This window comes from Lithobates pipiens, unplaced genomic scaffold (assembly GCF_037356315.1).
Source record: "Lithobates pipiens isolate NorthernLeopardFrog02 unplaced genomic scaffold, aLitPip1_a1.2 Scaffold_19, whole genome shotgun sequence".
NCBI lineage: Eukaryota > Metazoa > Chordata > Amphibia > Anura > Ranidae > Lithobates > Lithobates pipiens.
The window spans coordinates 26,983,671-27,001,353 of NW_027507764.1; the positions used below are offsets into that span (position 1 = coordinate 26,983,671).

Genomic DNA, 17,683 nt, shown 5'->3' on the forward strand with positions numbered 1-17,683 from the left:
AATGCAGCATTTCTCGAAGCAAGGCCTGGAAGTGCTCCATTCTGCCAGCCCTCTGTGACGGCGGTAACATTTCCGCCATTTTGTGTTTGTACCAGGGGTCTAAGTACGTTGCCACCCAGTACTGGTCCTTGACCCTTATGCTTTTTATATGGGGGTCCCTATTAAAACACTGGAGCATGAAGGCCCCCATTTGCACTAAAGTGGAAGCGGTGTGGTGGCCAGGCTCCTGCTCATCATCCAGGATAATGTCGTCCTCTTCATTCTCCTCTCCCCATCCACGCACAACAGGGATTCCAGAAAGGTTTAAAGCATGCTCTTCTTGCTCCTCCTCATCCGCCCCGGCACCATCCTCCTCTGACTCCTCTTCAGATTCCTATTGTTGACTTGTCTCAGATAGAGTAGCCCCCCATGGGAATTCATCCAGCATTGCGACTTCCTCATCTTCCCGCTCCTGCTCCTCCACAGCTTGATCAATGACACGACGCAATGCACGCTCCATAAAGAAGGCATAAGGTACCATGTCACTGATGGCGCCATTGCTGCGACTGACCAGTTTGGTGATCTCCTCAAATGGGCGCAGAAGTCTGCATGCGTTGCGCATGAGCAGCCACTGGCGCGGTGAAAAAAAACCCAGCTCCCCAGAACCTGTTCTGCCGCAGAGTTCATAGAGGTAGACGTTAACTGCACGTTTCTGCTGGAGCAGCCTATCAAGCATATAGAAGGTTGAGTTCCATCACGACGGGCAATCTCAAATAAGACGTCTGACCGGCAGATTGTGTCACCGCTGAATGTCAGCAAGGCAAGCCATGGCCGTGTAAGATCTTCTGAAATGGGCCGAGATTTTCCTTGCCTGGCGCAAGAGGTCCTTGACCCCAGGGTATTTGACAACGAATCGCTGCACGACCAAGTTTAAGACGTGTGCCATGCATGGCACGTGCGTGATTTTGCCCTGTTTCAATGCGCTAAGCAGATTGGCACCGTTGTCACACACCACTTTACCAACTGTCAAATTGAGCTGTGTTAGCCACTGATCTGCCTGTGAACGCAAAGCTGAAAGGAGTGCCGGGCCAGTGTGGCTCTTGGCTTCCAGGCACAACAGACGCAGCACGGCATGTCGAATAAGTTCTGGGGAGCTTGGGCGGCGCAGCGGAAGAGATGCTAGCAACGGAAAAGGAGGAGTAAGCCGAGGAGGAGAGGGAGGAGGATGGCGTAGGAGGAGGAGAAGGGCAAGGCCTGCATGCAATCCTTGGTGGTAAAACCAAATCTACACGGGTATCAAAATCAAATAGGTGGTGCTGCGCTACCTTAAGAATAGTAGATTAATCTAAAGTGCCTAGTGCTTACTATTAATTCAATACCAAATTACATATAACTAAACAATAGTTTAAACCAGCTATCGTGACCATAGATAAAACAATAAGTGAATAAAGTGTCAAGTGCTGAAATAAAACATACAATATATAAGCGATATTAAAGTGTCCAGTGCTTCATAGGTTCAAAGTCGCATAGACCAGTGAAAATATATAGTGCAAACAAACTCTTTCCACAGTAAAAATTAGCACAATAGAATAAAAAAACTGTTTCAATAATGACACACGTGAATCACACAGTGCAATTAAAACACATGAGTAAAGTAAAATAGCAGAGTCTCTATAAAAAAAATAATAAAGTGACGTGTGATTCATAAGGTGTTTCTCCGGGTACAGGGTGCCAGGAAAACCAGTGTGTACAAACTCTTGTGCCTCTTCAGTGTTCCACACAAATCAAGTGAAGTGGCCCCTTACCTTACTGCTGTAAGGTAACCAGCAGACAAAGAAACCTCAAACAATCCAGGCGGTATGTCCCTACTCCCAGTACATAAATCTTGTCCCCACGTCAGTTGTTAGAATAACAGGGTCTCGTAGGGAAAAGGAAAGGAAGGCTCCAATGGTTTTTAATCCACCAACTGCAATCAACAGGTGGCCTGGAAGGTGGAGTGGAGGACAATTGTGAGGAGAGAGGAGAAGGAGAAGTAGAAGACAAGGCTGGACGGTGAGAGCCTGGAGTGTGGCTTTGTGTGTTCCGTTGCTCCCACTGGGCTCGGTGATGGCTGCTCATGTGCCTTCTTAAGGCGGTCGTCCCTAGGTGAGTGTTGGGCTTACCGCGACTAATGCGTTGACTGCAAAGATTGCAGATGGCAACGCTATTGTCAGCAGCGGACACGTTAAAAAAAGCCCACACTGCGGAGCCATGTGCCGGTGTCCTGGGAGCACCAGATGTGACCGTACATGGTCGATGACTCGCTCCTGATACATTTGCAGTCTGCTTTGTCCCTCCTGTGCAATGTAAGTTATTCCTGCTTCTCCTCCCTATCTGCTGGTCCATATCTCCCTCTGAACTCCCCTCCTCTTCCTCTCTTGTGGGCACCCACGTGACATCACTAGACACATCATCATCGACGTCACCTTCCCCACTGTTATAAGTAGAGATCTCGGAGTAGGCAGCAACACCGGGGACCAGCCTCCTCCTTGGGCTGATCTGGGTACTGTCGTCAGACTGCTGAGTAGCGGTGGTTGCTACCTCCTCTTCCTGATCCAATACCAAGAGTGGCTGCGCATCAGAAATGTCTTGATATGGATCGGAAAACAATTCCTGTGACTCAAGCGGAAGGTATGTGCTGGTGGTGGTGTTGGTGGTAGTGTATTTGGGGGTGCACATAGCAGAGTGAAGAAGAGGGTGCACTTCGAGAGGATGAGGAGGGTGTAGAAGAGTAAGGCTGAGTGAGCCACTCAACCAAGTCTGGTGCGTCCTTTAAAGTAATTGAACGCACCTTCTGCAACTTCCCACTTTGGCTCAAGCCTGTTGCTCCTGCCCTACCCCTACCACCCCTGTGGAAGGGCCTGCCTCTTCCTCTGCCTGTCATTTTTTAAATGACTCTGTGACAAAACTCTCAGTCCCTATACCGATGAAGGACTGCTGCAGTATAGGGCAGCGGTCAGCAGTAGTGCACCTCAACCCTATGTATTGTGGACCTATACCAGTCCTTATAGAATAGCAGACTGTACCTCACTCAACCCTATGTACTGTAGAACCCTAGACAGACCAAGTTACCAGTCTTTATAAGGACCTTTGTGGAACAAGTAGGTTGTGAGTGATTAGCAGACTGTACGTCAGTCCCTATACCCATGAAGGACTGCTGCAGTATAGGGCAGCGGTCAGCAGTAGTGCACCTCAACCCTATGTATTGTGGACCTATACCAGTCCTTATAGAATAGGAGACTGTACCTCACTCAACCCTATGTACTATAGCACCCTACACCAGATTATTACCAGTCCTTATAAAGGACCTTTGTGGAACAAGTAGGTTGTGAATGATTAGCAGACTGCAGCAGAAGGGCAGCAGTCAAGTATAATATTCTTTCTATATTTGGAAGAAAGAATATTATACGTGTACAAGCCTATTACCATACCACTGATACCAGTCCTGAAAAGAACCTTTGTGGACCTAATATAGTAACAGCTACTGATTAAACTGACCCTCACTGCCTCACACACTGCTTCCTGCCTGTCCCTATATAAACTGACAAAACAGAGGCTACTGGAACAATAACTGGAATAGCACTTTTGTGGACCTGATAGTAACAGCTAATGACTAAAATGACTGTCCCTACAGCAGACACACCGTCCTGTCCCTTTCTCTAAACTGACAAAAGACACTCAGGCTGCTGCAACAATCAGTAGCACAGCAAACCTATATACACCTAACACGTATACCAGTCCTGAAAATAACTTTTGTTTACCAAATAGCTAGCGATTTGGGTCACTGCAATCTCTCCCTGCTCCACACAGCAACCTCTCCCTATAGTGACAGAAGAAAGAATGTAAAATGGCCGCCGGATCGGGTGTATTTATAAGTTAGGGGGAATGACCAAGTGTCCATGTGCTGTAATGTCTCAATGGGCTGTCCTGTACCCCATGATGGATGTGTCATCATAGGTCAAAGTTCTTTTACACAGTAAAAACATGGAAGTCCGCCGGGCGAACGGCGGCAATAGTCCACCGATCGGGCCAATCGCGAACAGACGAAATTTGCCGCGAAACGACCGCCGGGCGAACCGTTCGGCCATCACTACTGCTTGGGGACATCCCATTTAGTCACAGAGAGGAGCTGTGTCGGTCGCTGAATATAAGAGAAAATAGGATTTTTGTACTCACCGTAAAATTATTTTCTCTGTAATTCACCGACCGACACAGCACCCGCCCCTCCTTTTTTCTACGTTGTACTGCTTGTTGACGTACAGAGTTCTGCCTGGGAGCAGGGAGGGTTGTTAGCACAGGGTCCGCCCCCGGGGTAGGACTAACGTTCTGTGTATTGTGTTACAATTTTTGCCTAGTTCTCCTAATGGCAGGCTAACAAACCCATTTAGATACAGAGAGGAGCTATGTCGGTCGGTGAATTACAGCGAAAAGGATTTTACGTTGAGTGCAATCCTATTTTTTGTACTTACCAAAAAAAACATTTCTCTGTAGTTCACCGACTGACAGCACCTTCCCCTCCTATTTTTTTTTACGTTATACTGCTTGTTGACATACTGAGGCTGCAGTATGCAGGCTGGGGAGTCGTTACTGAAGGGACCGCCCCTTCAGTAACCACGGAACGAGAATGTTCTGGTTTTGTTGTACATGTTAACATGTTCTGCTTAGTCCTCTCCTGAAGGTGGCATAACAACCCAATGGTCTAAGTAAAGGAGCTGTATCAGTCAGTGATCTACAATGCGATCATGTGTGGGCTCTATCAGACTTTTTCTGTCAGAAATTCCAACCACCTGCCACCATTTGCAGGTTGTTGCTTTCCACGTCACCTGCCACCATTTGCAGATTGTCACTTCCCGCATCACTTGCCACCATTTGCAATCTGCAAATGGTGGCAGGTGACGTGGAAAGCAACAACCTGCAAATGGTGGCAAGTGACCTGGAAAATGACAACCTGCAAATGGTGGCAGGTGACATGGCAATTTGCAAATGGTGGCAGGTGACGTGGCAAGTAACAATCTGCAAATGGTGGAAAGTGACGACCTGCAAATGGTGGCAAGTGACGTGGAAAATGACAACCTGCAAATAGTGACAAGTGATAATCTGCAAATGGTGGCAGGTGATGTGGCAATCTGAAAATGGTGGCAGGGGATATGGCAAGTGATAATCCACATCTAGTGGCAGGTGACGGTGGCAAGTTAAAAAGCTGCCTCTGAAAGCAACGTGACAAGTGGCATGCTGCATCTGGTGGCAGGAGATGTGGCAAATTACACACTCAGGGCTCCTACTGATTCTGCATTATGCTGAGTTGAACCACTTCAATATATATTGGAATATAACAATAGAAACAATGCTCTTTGATCACCCTGACACCATATCAACCATGGTGCCAGGAAGATTGAAACACCAACACCAGCCTTTGCCCACAAAAAAATTGCTTACCACCAGCCCCCCCCCAGGTCTGCAAAAAAGTTGGTGACCGCTGCTATGGGTTCTAGCCCCAGATCTTTTGCCGCCCTAGCAACGACCCTGATTATATACATTTGTATGCCCGCCCAAGCGTATGACTATCTTTACTTCGCTGTTATGGGCTCTACCTCCAGAACTTTTGTAGACTCAGCAATGCCCTGCTTAAAGGTATTGCAATGTTGTCTGAACCCCGGGAGTCAGGTGGGCTGGAAGGTTCACAGGATCATAGTGATGCAGATGAGAAGGTAAATCCAAGCAGTCCCTTGGGGGGGCCGTGCTACACCTGCATATGGAGGAGGTAGTGTATGAGTATTTCTGGCGGCTCTGAGAAGCCGATCTTTGATGTGATAAAAATGAACATGTGCCAGAATATCTCTAGGGACTGTATCTGAGTGGTGTTTCGGCTTCAGAATTCTGTGTGCTTGGTCAAAGAGGAGATTACTAGGGCAGTGGTGCTCAACTTCAATCCTCAAGGTGCTTCAACAGGTCATGTTTTCAGGCTTGCCATTATTTTTCACAGGTGATTTGATCAGTTCCACTGCCTTAGTAATAACTACAGCCATTTCATCTGAGGAAAATCCTGAAAACATGACTTGTTGAGGCGCCTTGCGCCATGGTGCTACTAGCGTGAGCCCAAAGGTGAGCAGGTGACACAGGATCCCCCAGGGCATGTAATCTAAGGATCAGTGATATTCTGCCAGGGCCCCTCTCATGGGAGTTTGGACTTAGCGGTGTGCTGACCCCAGGTCATGACCCCAAGGTCACGACCCCTGCTCACAAGGAGACCACCCAAAGTCACGGTGCAGACATGGATGGATAGAACAAAAGGAAATCCAGATACTGAACCAAGGTCAGGGCGAGCAGAAGACAAATGTAATCAGGAGATCTAGCCAAATCGTACAGAGATCAGTCCACGAGACGTTATGTTAGGAAAGATTGCATGGAAGGGGCTCAGGAACAAGTGTTGCTCAAGAAACCAGAAATTGGACTGAGTGGAATTTAAATAGGGAGACACGCGGGAGGCTGGACAGGAAGTAGCAGGAAGGAAGGTATATTAACCATCAGGTGAATCCGGCGACCCCCATAGCTGCTAAGTCAGTGCAGCAAGAGTAGAGCATGAGCTTGTGGAATCACAGGTGCCAGCAGACCTACAGCAGCGAAAGGTAAAACACGTATGCAACCAGTAAGACACAGGTTAGCTCTGCAGCTGATATGGAGTTGAAAAACACTTCTCTAGAGGAGAGGTCAGGCAGTAGTTAGAGACATGGCTGTTTCAGATAAGACTTTGACCCTGTCAGAGATTTGGGTTTCTATATGGTCTGGGCGTTTCTCCAGGCATTTCAGCCTGGTAGATAAGTGGTTGACAGAAGAGTGCCACTCTCTCTGCAGCCCTGCTTGAAAAGATAGTAACATGGCTTTTAATGCTGACTCAGTGGGGAGGTGGTGGAAGCTAGTGGGTCAGCATAGCCTACTTCCCGATCTGAGTCTTGTGTTTCAAAAAAAAAAGCATAGGGCTGTTTTTTAGCATTGGGAATTTTGTTGGGTAAGGATGCCGAAGAGACTGCAGCTCTCTTACCCCTTTCACCTCTCACCACCGATTGCTGTTGTTGAAGGAACATCCACCCTGGGAAGATTTTTTTTTTTTTTTCATTTTTAGAGGGATACAGAATTTAGCTGCACTTAGAAGGTGACAAAGAATGGATATGGTGTGTATTTTGGAAAGGAAGCGGTGTCACAAAAAATAAAGCTGGATCACCCAGATAGATAAAACCTATAAGTTTATAGGAAATTTTCCTCAGACGCAGTTATAGCAGTGAAAGTGAACCAATCACCAATCACCTCTTCCAGGTCCCCTGCCCACATCAGATCGCAGCTCCATTCGAGTGATCACCAAAGGGAGCTGCAGGGGGAAAACTAGAGAAACACGGCTGAGTACAGCAAACTTGCCACCAGCAGGTTAGAGTATGTAAACCCAACATTTCATATCCCTGATATGTGCCTGCTCTACCATGTACTTGTATGAAAAAAGTATTCTGTTCTCTTTGTATTTCTTCTTTTGTGTGAAATCCCAGTCCCTCTGCTCTCCTATTAAATACTGACCACACTAAGCATGATAATACAGTGTGGTCAGTTTTCTAGCTGTGCTTGGAACTCAGCCTGCTCTCCTCCAATGATCAGACTTGTGCCCCCCTCCCCCCTCCCCCCCCCCCACACACACACACACACACACACACACACACACACACACACACACACACACACACGCAGCTTTTTACTGGGAAGACCAGTGTGCTGCTGCTTCTCCTCTACCAAAAGCTCTTATGCAGCTGAGAAGAGGGAATGTGATCAGTGGTGTATTTACAATATATTTTCATTTCTTTTTATCAACTGAATGGGTCATTTTACAAGTGATTGTAAAGGATTTTTTTTTTTTAATGACAAGCATGTAATACTTACCTGCTCTGCACAATGGAATTGTATAAAGTGGCCCCAAACCTCCTCTTCTCAGAATTTCCGACACTCCTGGTGCTGTTCCTCTTCTACAAGTGACCCCAATGCAAGCTTCATCCTATGGGGGTCTTCATGCAGGCTCGATCATGAGCCACGCTGCCTGCATCCTTAGACACACACAGCACCCTTCCCCCCCTGCATCCTTGTCACAGAATTTGACTAACAGCATACGTCAATGACTCCTGACACCTCAGCAAAGCCTGTGAGAGCAGGGGGAGGGGAGAACAGCTACAGATGGGCACTGCACTGGGTCAAGTGAGGGTATAATTATCAAGTGAGTATAAGGGGAGGGTGATACAAATACTTAATACATTACCTGCTTTAGGGGAAAAAATGTATTAAGATAAGAACATTTAGGCTTTAGAACCACTTTAATTTACTGTGGGGGATGGGAAGGTCACATCATTTTTTTTTTAAACCATTTCTATAAACTTTTTTTTACTTCATTTATAGTTTGACACACAATAACTTGCACGGTTCCTGCACTGGTCTGGCATCTGGGATCAGGAATAACCAGACTCTGAAGACACTTGACCTGTCTGATAACAATCTGGAGGGTCCTGACATCAGTGAGTTGATGGAAGTTTTGCCAACAAGCCAGATAGAGAACTTATAGTGAGTATAATAGGAATGATAGAAACAATATTCTGAGACCTCTTTACAACCACAACATGTAATGCCATTAAAAAATAAAAATAAATGATATTGTGTGAATTCAGCTTCATTTTAGATGTCAGCCAGTGCTGAGATTTTCCAGGACTCTTACATTCATAAAATATGTAGCGGATGATATTTTGGACAAAGTGTCATACAGGTGTAAATGTAGTTTTTCTCCTCAGAACAGTAGTGGGGTTCTGAGGGTTAATTACATAGGTTGGCCTTGACATCAGTCTGGCTGGGCTGTGTTAGAAGTTCTGCCTGGTCATGTGAGCAGTGAGGTGCACATGACAGGCCAGAACAAGGCCTGGTTGGACGTTTTGGGTATCGGCCTTCTCGGAACCAATCAGTGGTGTGCCGGGCCTCGATGAGGAGTCTGGGAAGGGATACTTAAAATGTTGGGGGTCACATGTTTACGGAGAGGAGTTTGTGAGACCTGTGTGGTCTGTTCTGGTTCCAGGACCGGGGTAACCCTGTGAGGGGCCCCGGTCACGGGGTGTTTGACATCCCACAACATGTTCCTGTTAGATGCCCCCAATAGACCCGCCGTGTCTGGGGTAGGGATCCGTCTGTTCCCGAGTCTCGGAACCGGCTGGTAACTGAGGGAGGATTCAAGGTGTCCGGGTGTGCTCTCGGCTTGGAGGGACACCACAGCTCATGGAAGTGATCGGGGAAGGACTCTTCAGAGGAGGGCCGGCAAGTGGCATCCTGAGAAGTGCCTGGTTACTGAGTTGGGAAGGACATTGATGAATCTACGCGTTTTCCAGTACTATTAAGGAGACAGAGAACGTTCCAGGTACTGAGGAAAAAGGTTCCTGTTCACTCCTAGTTATAACTTGTATACATTCACAGGATGGTTTCAAGTTTTCAATCAACGTGCTGACTCTGGCTAGAGATCTGTTCAGCCTTGAAGTACCCAGCTGCGAGTGGCTACTCTCTGGGTGGAATTAGAGACTTGTTATATCTGCAGTTCAAGGTGCCTCAGTTCTTCACCCGTGCCCTCTGTTCCCATGAGACTGTGTTATTGGATGTTATCACTGCAAAATAAAACCTTTCAAAAGGACTTTATTGGTGTCTGTACAAAGTTGTTGGGTATCAACCCTGGGACCCCCTAGACGTGGAAGGACAAGCCAAGCGGAGGTAACCGGTAACCTACAAAGGGTTATGGCCACTACAAATATAAACACAATAAATGTATAATGTAATCAGACGTTTATGTTTAAGCTTTAAAAAAATAATACAATGAATGTCCAACCCGTAAAAGTTTTTATCATACTTCTGTTATTTCCCCAAAAAAGTGTTCACAGCCGCCCTTGGAACCAGGGCACCATCCAAGAGAAGCAGGCCACATTACCTGGTGTCTGGCCAAAGCAAAGCTTGTAAGCAAAGGGTTCCACAAAGTGAGCTGCTGTCACATATGGGGCACTACTCTGAAAATAGCCTGGAAGGGTGGGCAGGCCAAATAAATTACAGGACTGCCTGGCATATCTGCCCCCTGGCACAGTCTGCCCCTCATTCCTGGAGCTCCAATTGGGCCTCTCCCAGCCTGAGCCCCATAGCAGCTGCTGATGGCAGTTCTGCCAATGGCTGGATGTGAGGAGCATTAATGGATTCTGCTTATAACCTTTTGTTGGGTTAAATACCAGAAATGGTGTGGAAATGTTTACAGTATTCTATTTATTATGCTGGAAAAAAAATCACAAAGAAAATATAGTCCATTCATCATCTTCTCTTTTTTTTCCTCAGACATCTACAGCAGTGAAAGGGTCAATCCTAGCTATGATTTGATTGGTAACCATTTGGAGTGGTCACCAATCAACTCTTCCAGGTCCCCTGCCCACATCAGATCGCAGCTCCCTTCCAGTGATCACCATAGGGAGCTGCAGGGGGAAAACTAGAGAAACACGGCTGAGTACAGCAAACTTGCCACCAGAAAGTTAGAGTATGTAAACCCAACATTTCATATTCCTGATATGTGCCTGCTCTACCATGTACTTGTATGAAAAAAGTATTTTGTTCGCTTTGTATTTCTTCTTTTGTGTGAAATCCCAGTCCCTCTGCTCTCCTATTAAATACTGACCACACTAAGCATGATAATAAAGTGTGGCCAGTTTTCTAGCTGTGCTTGGAACTCAGCCTGCTCTCCTCCAATGATCAGACTTGTGCCCCCCCCCCCCACACACACACACACACACACACACACACACACACATACACACAGCTTTTTACTGGGAAGACCAGTGTCCTGCTGCTTCTCCTCTACCAAAAGCTCTTATGCAGCTGAGAAGAGGGAATGTGATCAGTGGTGTATTTACAATATATTTTCATTTATTTTTATCAACTGAATGGGTCATTTTACAAGTGATTGTAAAGGATTTTTTTTTTTAATGACAAGCATGTAATACTTACCTGCTCTGCACAATGGAATTGTATAAAGTGGCCCCAAACCTCCTCTTCTCAGAATCCCCGACACTCCTGGTGACGTTCCTCTTCTGCAAGTGACCCCAATGCAAGCTTCATCCTATGGGGGTCTTCATGCAGGCTCGATCATGAGCCACGCTGCCTGCATCCTTAGACACACACAGCACCCTTCCCCCCACATCCTTGTCACAGAATTTGACTAACCGCATAAGTCAATGACTCCTGACACCTTTGCAAAGCCTGTGAGAGCAGGGGGAGGGGAGAGCAGCTACAGATGGGCACCGCACTGGGCCAAGTGAGGGTATAATTATCAAGTGAGTATAAGGGGAGGGGTGATACAAATACTTAATACATTTCCTGCTTTAGGGGAAAAAAATGTATTAAGGTAAGAACATTTAGGCTTTAGAACCACTTTCATTTACTGTGGGGGATGGGAAGGTCACATCATTTATTTATTTTTTTTAAACCATTTCTATTAACTTTTTTTTACTTCATTTATAGTTTCGCACACAATAACTTGCACGGTTCCGGCACTGACCTGGCATCTGGGATCAGGAATAACCAGACTCTGAAGACACTTTACCTGTCGCATAACAATCTGGAGGGTCCTGACATCAGTGAGTTGATGGAAGTTCTGCCAACAAGCCAGATAGAGAACTTATTGTGAGTATAATAGGAATGATGGAAATAATAATCTAAGACCTCTTTACAACCACAACATGGAATGTCATTAAAAAAAAAAAAAAAATGATATTGTGTGAATTCAGCTTCATTTTAGATGTCAGCCAGTGCTGAGATTTTCCAGGACTCTTACATTCATAAAATATGTAGCGGATGATATTTTGGACAAAGTGTCATACAGGTGTAAATGTAGTTTTTGCCTCAGAACAGTAGTGGGGTTCTGAGGGTTAATTACATAGGTTGGCCTTGACATCAGTCTGGCTGGGCTGTGTTTGAAGTTCTGTCTGGTCATGTGAGCAGTGAGGTGCACATGACAGGCCAGAACCAGGCCTGGTTGGATGTTTGGGTATCGGCCTTCTCGGAACCAATCAGTGATGTGCCGGGCCTCGATGAGGAGTCTGGGAAGGGGTGCTTAAGATGTTGGGGTCACATGTTTACGGAGAGGAGTTTGTGAGGCCCGTGTGGTCTGTTCTGGTTCCAGGACCGGGGTAGCCCAGTGAGGGGTCCCGGTCACTGGGTGTTCGACATCCCGCAACATGTTCCTGTTAGATGCCCCCAATAGACCCGCCGTGCCTGGGGTAAGGATCCGTCTGTTCCCGAGTCTCGGAACCGGCTGGTCCGAGGCGCAGTAACTGAGGGAGGATTCAAGGTGTCCGGGTGTGCTCTCGGCTTGGAGGGGCACCACAGCTTGTGAAAGTGACCGGGGGAGGACTCTTCAGAGGAGGGCCGACAAGTGGCATCCTGGGAAGTGCCTGGTTACTGAGTTGGGAAGGACATTGATGAATCTACGCTTTTCCAGTACTATTAAGGAGACAGAGAACGTTCCAGGTACTGAGGAAAAAGGTTCCTGTTCACTCCTGGTTATAACTTGTACACGTTCATAGGATTGTTTCAAGTTTTGAATCAATGTGCTGACTGCCACGATCTCTGGCTAGAGATCTGTTCAGCCTTGAAGTACCCAGCTGCGAGTGGCTACTCTCTGGGTGGAATTAGAGACTTTGTTATATCTGCAGTTCAAGGTGCCTGAGTTCTTCACCCGTGCCCTCTGTTCCCATGAGAGACTGTGTTATTGGATGTTATCACTGCAAAATAAAACCTTTCAAAAGGACTTTATTGGTGTCAGGGTTCAAGCTGTTGGGTATCAACCCTGGGAACCCCTAGACGTGGAAGAACAAGCCAAGCGGAGGTAACCGTTAAGCCCAATAAGTCAAGGCCGCCCTACAAAGGGTTATGGCCACTATAAATATAAACACAATAAATGTAGAATGTAATCAGACGTTTATGTTTAAGCTTTAAAAAACAATCCAATGAATGTCCAACCCGTAAAAGTTTTTATCATACTTCTGTTATTTCCCCAATAAGTGATCACAGCCGCCCTTGGAACCAGGGCACCATCCAAGAGAAGCAGGCCACATTACCTGGTGTCTGGCCAAAGCAAAGCTTGTAAGCAAAGGGTTCCACAAAACGAGCTGCTGTCACATATGGGGCACTACTCTGAAAATAGCCTGGAAGGGTGGGCAGCCCAAATAAATTACAGGACTGCCTGGCATATCTGCCCCCTGGCACAGTCTGCCCCTCATTCCTGGAGCTCCAATTGGGCCTCTCCCAGCCTGAGCCCCATAGCAGCTGCTATGATGGCAGTTCTGCCAATGGCTGGATGTGAGGAGCATTAACAGGTTCTGTTTACAACCTTTTGTTGGGTTAAATACCAGAAATGATGTGGAAATGTTTATAGTATTCTATTTATTATGTTGGAAAAATATCACAAAGAAAATATAGTCCATTCATCATCTTCTCTTTTTTCCTCAGACATCTACAGCAGTGAAAGGGTCAATCCTAGCTATGATTTGATTGGTAACCATTTGGAGTGGTCACCAATCAACTCTTCCAGGTCCCCTGCCCACATCAGATCGCAGCTCCCTTCCAGTGATCACCAAAGGGAGCTGCAGGGAGAAAACTAGAGAAACACGGCTGAGTACAGCAAACTTGTCACCAGCAGGTTAGAGTATGTAAACCCAACATTTCATATCCCTGATATGTGCCTGCTCTACCATGTACTTGTATGAAAAAAGTATTTCCTTAATCGTCTTTCAGGACAGCCACTATGAGAGATAGACTCCTCCTCTTCCTCTGGAAACACTGCGCCAGCCCATAAATTCTTACTTCCCCTGCCGGACCTCAGTTATTACTGTTTCCTCCGACGGGGAGACACTGTGCAAGGAACCAGGCCGATCAGTCGGGGAGGCTGTGGCCGTTTTGTCGTTAAAGAACCCGGTTGAAAGAAGCAGGGGCTTCGTTTGAAGAAAGCTGGGTTCAAACCGTTCAAAACCAACGTCCGCGTGTCGGACGGGTCGAACGGTTTACTTACCTCACCAGGTACTGCCACCCATTCCGAGTCGAGCGCGGCTTCAGGTCGTGGGGGACTCCTATCGCGTCTACAGGGACGCAGCTGACAAGCCGTTCCGAAGATTTCCCTGTACAAGGGTACAGTCCGCCTCTTTTTTTCTTTGAACCGAGCGGGCCGAACGACGGGCGACGTCGTATCCGGCGGAAACGAAGGCTTGACCTCGAATACGATCGACTTCCGGTTCCGGGTCGTGGAGCTGATAGGAGGGCCGGGCACAAGCTGGAGATGAGTTCAGAACGCGCACAGGCAGCGTGGAACTCTGTAGTAAGCAGCCACCTGCAGTCATGTTGGAAGCTGAGGCTCAAACGACAGACTCTATCTCCAGCATTCCTAAGGTAAGAGCACCCTGGGGAGGGGTACTCTCTATCTAGGATCCCCCCACCCCAATGTATGGTTCTATCATGGGTGGGGGGGCAGACCCCCTGGGTGGCCAGGGGGGAGGGGAGGCTCAGATCCCTTCGTTTTAAAAAAGGGTCTAGTGCACTCCCAGGGTTGTATCCCGAGCTTTTGATTGACTTTGTCTTTTTCTGTTTTTTCTTTTTTTCTTTTTTTTTAGAAAGCTACGGAAAAAACTAGGTCTACGCATAGCTCTAAAAAGAAGTGTGCCTCCTGTAGGGACATTTTAGGGGAATCTTGGACCAAAGTGTTGTGCAAAGGCTGTATTGACTCCCTCGTTAGGGAAAGGGAATCTGAACAGGAGTCAGGACTAGCAGCTTCGGTCAAAGAGCTCTCGTCCACCTTCTCTTCTTTTAGGTCCCTTTTTGAAAAATTTCAGCTTCCCACCGGTCCATCTCCCCAGGATACAACCCCACCTCTAGCACAGAGTTCTGCTCCGGTCCAACCTGCTAGTACAGGGGGGACAGAGGTGGCAGGCCCTTCAGGGACAGATAGGGAACCTCCAGACAGTTCCTCTTCCGATTCCCAGGAGGGTTCCGAGGGGGAGGACCAGGATGGGTCCAGGAAAGCCTCCAGATATAAATTATCCCTTGATGAGGTAGAGGACCTCTTAAAGGCAATTTATGCAACCCTCGGTATCCAGACGGATAAAAAGCCCCTAACCCTGCATGACCAAATGTATTCAGGTTTGGGGGAGCCAAAAAGAAGGGTGTTTCCAGTGCACAAAGTTTTAATGGAAACAGTTAAAAAGGAGTGGCAGGATCCGGAGAGAAAACCCTTTTTATCTAGATCCCTCAAAAGAAGGTTCCCATTTTCAGAGGACCCGGCATGCCTTTGGAATAAAAATCCCAAATTGGATGCCCCTTTCTCCCAGGTCTCCAGACACACAGATTTGGCGTTTGAAGACATGGGGGCCTTGGCAGATGTCATGGACAAAAGGATTGACTCTCTGCTTAAAAAGACATGGGACTCGGCTATCGGCAATCTTAAGCCTGAAATGGCAGTGACAGTTGTGGCTCGCAATTTAGAGCACTGGCTCTCACAGATCCAACAACATATTGAGGCAGGCACAGATAAGGAAACCATTCTGTCATCCTTCCCTACTATGCTGCGAGGGATCACTTACATAGCAGATGCCTCTGCTGAGTCCGTCCGCATGTCGCGCAGAACGGCGGCTCTAGCCAATTCGGCCAGGAGGGCCCTCTAGTTAAAAACATGGCCAGGGGATAATGCCTCCAAGATAAAGCTATGTGGGATACCCCTCACGGGGGACCTCCTTTTTGGCCCAGGGCTAGAGACGGTTCTAGACCGGACAGCGGACAGGAAAAAGTCCTTTCCTCTCCAACGGAAAACCCCCGTACCAACAAAAAAGGGGTTCCGTCCGCAGGGGCGTAGAGAAACCTCTAAACCAGAGGGGAAAAAGAAAACCTGGCCCCAAAAAGGCAGGGGCAGAGGAGGGGCGATTTTTCACCCTCCTATCCAGCCCCGTAAAACCCAGTGACATTCCAACTACAGTGGGAGGAAGACTGGGGGCCTTTCTTCCACAGTGGGAGACAATACCCCCCAATCAATTTATTTTAGGGGTAATAAGAAGGGGGTACCTCTTGGAATTCCTAAGACCACCCCCCTCAAAGGCTCCTTGTCACGCATCTACCCAGGTGCATGATAAAGGCCGAGGCCTTGCTAGAAGCTCTGAGGGAATTGGAGAATCAGGATGTTATTCTCAGGGTCCCAAAAGCAGAAGAGGGAAGGGGGTTTTATTCTCACATCTTCATAGTGAAAAAACCCTCAGGGAAGTTCAGGTTGATTCTGAACTTAAAGCCCCTGAACGCTTCAGTGACATACAAAAGATTCCGCATGGAATCGATCTTTTCAGTAAAGGCGCTTCTGCCCCACAACTGTTTCATGGTATCTCTGGACCTAAGGGACGCGTATTTACACATCCCTATAGCGGAGGCCTCGCAGAAGTTTCTACGCCTTGCCATAGATCTGGGCGGAGAAACAGTACGCTTTCAGTTTCAGGCCCTGCCATTCGGGCTATCCTCTGCACCCCGCATTTTTACCAAAGTCCTGGCAGAAGCCATGGCCTTTCTTCGGCTCCAGGGGATATGTATAATTGCCTACCTGGACGACCTGCTTTTATTTGCAGCATCCCCAACACAGTTGGTCAAGGATCTCGATCTAACCAAAGGGGTCATTACAGACCTGGGGTGGCTTCTGAACTTGGAAAAGTCCAGCCTGATCCCCTCACAACAGATCTCCTATCTAGGTTTCCTGTTGGACTCAACACTGTTCAAGGTACAAAAACTGGACAGTGCGGTGGCCTCTCTTCAGAGCAACCAGCTGGTTTCCATAAGGGTTCTGATGTCAGTACTGGGTCTCCTTACATCCACCCTTCCAGCAGTGCAGTGGGCAGGGCTACACTTTCGTCCCCTACAGACCTTCATGGAGGAAAGTGACAAATCTGTCGCAAGGTCGTCTGTGGCTCATCCCGGTTTCCCGGGTAGTAACCACAGATGCAAGTGGAAAAGGTTGGGGGGCCCATTTGGGTTCCCTTCTAGCCCAGGGCACTTGGGAGGACGGCGAGTTGACTCGATCGTCCAACTGGAAAGAATTAAGGGCAGTGGGACTAGCCCTCAAATTCTTCAAAAAAGAGCTCCGGGGTCACCACGTTCAGGTGCGGTCGGACAACTCTTCCGTAGTGGCCTATTTGAACAAACAGGGTGGCACGAGAAGCGGAGCCCTGTTGTCTTTAGCGACAGAGATCCTGTCCTGGGCCGAAACCTACACCCTTTCGCTCTCAGCAGTTTTTCTGAGGGGAGAGAAAAACGTGGTAGCAGACTTTCTCAGCCGAAAGAGGCTGAGGGAGGGCGATTGGGTTCTCAACCAGGAGGTCTTCAATCTCATAGTAAAGAGATGGGGGTCTCCAGAGGTGGACCTGTTCGCGTCCAAAAACAATGCAAAAACCCCTGTTTTTTCTCCCTAAAAAGGAGAGAGGGAGCTCTAGGGGTGGACGCTTTGAGCCAGGATTGGCATTTCAGAACTTGCTATGCCTCCCCACCTCCAGTGTTGTTGCCAGCAGTTCTGAGAAAGTTTCAGATGGAAAGCACATCTCTGATTCTGGTGGCT

At 47.6% G+C, this 17,683-nt stretch overlaps 1 protein-coding gene across 5 annotated transcripts in view; it reads left to right on the top strand.

Moving 5' to 3' along the window:
• LOC143995854 (NACHT, LRR and PYD domains-containing protein 3-like) overlaps positions 1-17,683 on the top strand; it is a 180,914-nt gene that overhangs the window by 89,822 nt on the left and 73,409 nt on the right. For 3 of the 5 annotated variants that reach the window (XM_077490582.1, XM_077490581.1, XM_077490579.1), the window contains exons 7-8: positions 8,446-8,607; positions 11,572-11,733. The exons of 1 other annotated variant lie outside the window; for it this stretch is intronic. In XM_077490582.1, coding sequence (XP_077346708.1) covers positions 8,446-8,607; positions 11,572-11,733 — 324 coding nt within the window. The remainder of the gene's footprint in view (positions 1-8,445; positions 8,608-11,571; positions 11,734-17,683) is intronic. One more of the 5 variants, XM_077490580.1, reaches the window with a different exon arrangement.